Source organism: Phalaenopsis equestris, unplaced genomic scaffold (assembly GCF_001263595.1).
Source record: "Phalaenopsis equestris unplaced genomic scaffold, ASM126359v1 Scaffold202321, whole genome shotgun sequence".
NCBI lineage: Eukaryota > Viridiplantae > Streptophyta > Magnoliopsida > Asparagales > Orchidaceae > Phalaenopsis > Phalaenopsis equestris.
In genome coordinates this window covers 2,912-7,065 of record NW_018222030.1, presented here as the reverse complement: position 1 = coordinate 7,065, position 4,154 = coordinate 2,912, and the positions used below count along the sequence as shown (strand labels likewise).

Here is a 4,154-nt window from a genome sequence, read left to right as displayed (position 1 = left end):
ATTTTGTTTTGAAGGAGTATAGACGCTGCTTCAGAAAGAGCCTATTAGCCAGAGACTTTGTCAGGTAGAGTACCTTGAGTTTGGCCCAAAGTGCTTGGGCCATTGTCTCCCTCGACACCTCCCTCAGAACTTTGTCGCCCAAGCTCAGGATTATCAAACTGTGGGTCTTGTCCAGTATGTCGATGTTCTCCTTCTCGGTCATGTCGCCGACAATGCCACCGACCCTTGCAAGGCCTCTGCAACACCCCGCTCTCATCTTTACTCTCTCATCTTTACTCTCCATAGGCCGAAGTCGTTCTTCCCATTGAATTTCTCAATGTCAAATTTGACGCAACTCATTGTCGTGGCTAGGATTTATTCCAATGAATTCTACCTGCTGCACTTCCAAGAAGTTTTAACGCCTTGCTATCCAAGAAATTCTCACCAAATTTCTTACCTTGTCCCCGTGAACTCCACTGCCTTCGTCAACCGAACGGAAAGCTCCGATCCTTTCTGACAGAGATCACACCTGTTCACCGGAGAAAACTTCCTATTCTGTGCTCGTGCCTCCTTCCCGCAGGCACTCCTCTGCGTCCAGCGGAACAAATCAGGAATTCCTCCCTGTCTCGCCAAACCGCACAACCTGCGGTGCAAATCCAGTTGATCAAAGCTTCCACTGCTCACCGAATCTGTTGCGATTCGGCTGCCTGCGACACGATCTGCTTGCTCCTTTGTTCGTGAATATCAAACTCTTCTTCTTCGTCGCTGGCCGCGAACACCTTTACATGGACACCTCTAGCCAAGAAGTATGGATCTTCCCACAGACGGCACCAATTGTTGTGAGATATGTACTTCCTGGCATATAAATGAGACGAAAAGAACACAAGCAAACACAAATCGTTTACGTGGTTCGATCCAACTAGATCTACGTCCACGGGAGGGAATAAATCAAATATTTCACTAAGGCAAAAGAAATAGAGAATACATAGCTTATACATAGAGATGAGCCCTCATCTTCCTTCTATGACCTCCCTCTCAAGCGACACCTTGATACAAGGCCTCAAGATGCTCTCCTCCTCTCTAGCTCTCTAGCTATTCTCTCCTCCTTCGTGGTAGCTTAAGATCTCTTCCCTTGCTCTCCTAAGCCTCACACCCTCCCTATTTATAGAAGCAAGAGAGTGGTAGGTGGGAGGTAGGTGAGCGGTAGGTGAACGGTAGGTGAGATGTGGTAGGTGAGCGATACCACATTACAAAAATGTCCTTTTACCTTAGTTTAATAATTGGGGGTCAAAATAACAGTTTGTTATGCCTTTGATCTCAACATTTGAGTAATTAATCTCAGACGGGCCATATTATGACCTGATATATTGAGAAACTAAATAAAGCTAAGCAAACCTATTCCACTTATGATAGGAGGTACACGTGAGAACATTCAAATCCATTATCACAAGCAACACTTTTTATTCTTCATTCAATCACAAAGTCTTAAAAAATCACATTCCCCAAAAAGGTTGAACACCAATATATCAAATGGGAAGCCTTTCCTTAAGAATACTCTATTCCAAACCATCGTTTTGGCATTGACAACAAAACTATTAATGCATTTACTCAACTTCATTCCCTCTTGACTATTATCACAGTTTTAATGCATAGTTTTGAGCAATTACAAGCAGAATACCCATCTTTCCGCTTTCAGATTATTTTTCATGAGCTTTCACATGATAAGCATTCCATTCCCTATAATTATTGCCATTGTAATGGTTATCTCTTCAAGGGGTCCCTTTTATACATTCCTCAAAACATTATTAAGTAATTTGTTCATTTATAAATTCCATTCTAGCAAACCTGACATCTGGGTCCCCACAAAACCGTTGTGTTTTGTCAAAGCACGCTTTTGCTGGCCATTAATCAAACATGATATCACATGTATCATTAACCAATGTGTTCTCCAATTAATCAAGGCCACCAAAAAATATGCAAGTTTGTATATTTCTCTGCTCTATCCGAACCAGCCTTGGCAATACTTGAATGTGGATTTCATCTTAATCATTGTAAGATTGATTGCGGACATGATTCAATCTAGAATACAACCAATATGTGTTTCAAATAATTCAATTATGACACAATTCAAAAAAAAAAAAAACTACTGATAGTTCTCTAGTTATATATTTCATCTTTCATGAAGTAGTACAATGTTTTCTTTTACAATCTTTGATAAATTTTCTTTTACAATCTTTGATACAATGTTTTCTTTTACAATCTTTGATAAAAACTAAAGATTCATTGGACATTTTTGAAAAATATTATGAACAATTCTTAGTTCATCACTTAAATTCTCGTCTTTCACCCTTAAATATGGTCAAACTAAATTAGTAAAACTAAATAACGCCAATCTTTTAAAGTGCCTCATTGACAAGCACTTGGGACTTGGCCTTCGAATAATAAACTTTGTCTATAAAACTCTATTGATCGCATCATTGGTCATTCTCCTTTTCAAGTTGGAATCAACACAAACCCAAGGCCATAAATCTTGTTACTTTCCCTTCAGTCGCTTATTCTACCAGGTATATGTGTAAACTTTGAGCTTACATAGATTACCATGTTACTAAGCAAAATAATGTAAAAACTAGTGGCAGACATATAGTAAGCATTTGATAATTCAATGAAAGATATTAGATACTTGAGCATATCTACTCTAAATGTTTCCCTTCACATGCCTTTAAAACACTTCAAGCAAGTTTCTCCAACAAAACTTAGTAATAAGCTAAAACATAATGTTTAGAAGCACTTTTCGAAATTGAGGATCTAGAGGCACTTTCAAGTTCCTTGTATAATCAAAAATTACTTTTGTGAGTGGAGTTCATGTGACTACTGTAGCACTTTTTATGTCCATTTTTCAGGAGTTGATCATCCTTCAAGAGTATTATTAAGCATAATATTACATATGAGATCACTAGAAAATAAAATCTAAAATGAGAAGTACAAATTAGTAAGAAATATTCATTGAAGCGTTCAAAAATTTAATGAGGAATATTATGTACCTATGCATATTCGTCCTAAACATTACCCAAAGCATACCTTTAAAAACCTATTGGGAAGTGAGTTCCTTTAACCCAAAAAACTTTGATACAAGCCAAACTTATCAACCAAACCATCAACATCAATACCCACCGCGACTCTAAAATTAACTCAATGATTTGTAGCATTTTTTTGTAATGAGATTGGACTTAAAATGGGCATTTCGGCAAACAAGGTATCCCCTTCTCTATCAAGCCTAGTTTTAAACTAATAACTTTGTAAATTGATGCTTAATGGTGCTAAATCAAATGAACCCTCCAAAATTAACTCCCTTCCACTCCTTTATACTAACTAAACAAAACCCCTCCTCCTTAGCTAATATTCAAACCCTTCCCTTTCTCTTCATGTCTCCCTCTCCTCTTGTTCTCTCCTTTTCTCCCCCAATCCAATTTCCTTTCTCCTCACTAGCTAAATCCAAAAAAATCTCTCTACAACCCTTAAATCCAAACAAATCTCTCTATCAAACTTACCTAAGGAGAGCAAAAAAACTACTTATCCTCTCCACATCGAAGACCTTAATGTCCCCTGCTTGTCTACTCATGGATAGCTTGGATGAAACAAGGATTTGAAGTGTTGTTCATCCTCCGGTGAGGTGTCCACATTAGCATATTTAAAAAAATTACAAAACATATGTGGAAAAAAATTATTTACCCTTAATAACTAAAACACCATTTACCGCTGCATCGAACTCATACATCGTAAATGTAGGAGGGCAGTCAACAATCCTATCACTGTGATCAAGCACACATCTGTGGGAGATTGTAAGAATCACACAATTGTCTTTACTAGTCAATATAATATAGCAAAGGAAAATATGTTAAGTAAATTCGAAGAAAAATTGAGGTTCGGGCTCTAATTTGAACCTCATGATTAAGTCAATTAACTCATCAGCTCCACATCCAGCAAGAATATAATCAAGTTTGAGACCAGAATCTGAAGCAAGAGCGGCACATAAGGAGCGACACTCTGGGTCTGGGTATACATAAGAAAATTTCATTGTTCCCAATGCTTCGGCTGTAAAATCTCACAACTTTATTCAATCTACAAACATATTTGAATCGATAAGCAGAAGCGAGATAGGATCATACATACCTCTA

At 37.7% G+C, this 4,154-nt stretch overlaps 1 protein-coding gene across 1 annotated transcript in view; it reads right to left on the bottom strand.

Annotated features, from left to right (window-relative positions):
• Positions 1 to 4,066, bottom strand: part of LOC110036084 (histidinol-phosphate aminotransferase, chloroplastic-like) — a 33,383-nt gene extending 29,317 nt beyond the window's left edge. Inside the window, 2 exon segments of the mRNA XM_020740437.1 lie at positions 3,709 to 3,806; positions 3,921 to 4,066. Of these exon segments, the coding sequence (XP_020596096.1) occupies positions 3,709 to 3,806; positions 3,921 to 4,054 (232 nt within the window). The 5' untranslated portion in view covers positions 4,055 to 4,066.
• Between the last annotated feature and the right edge of the window lie 88 nt (positions 4,067 to 4,154).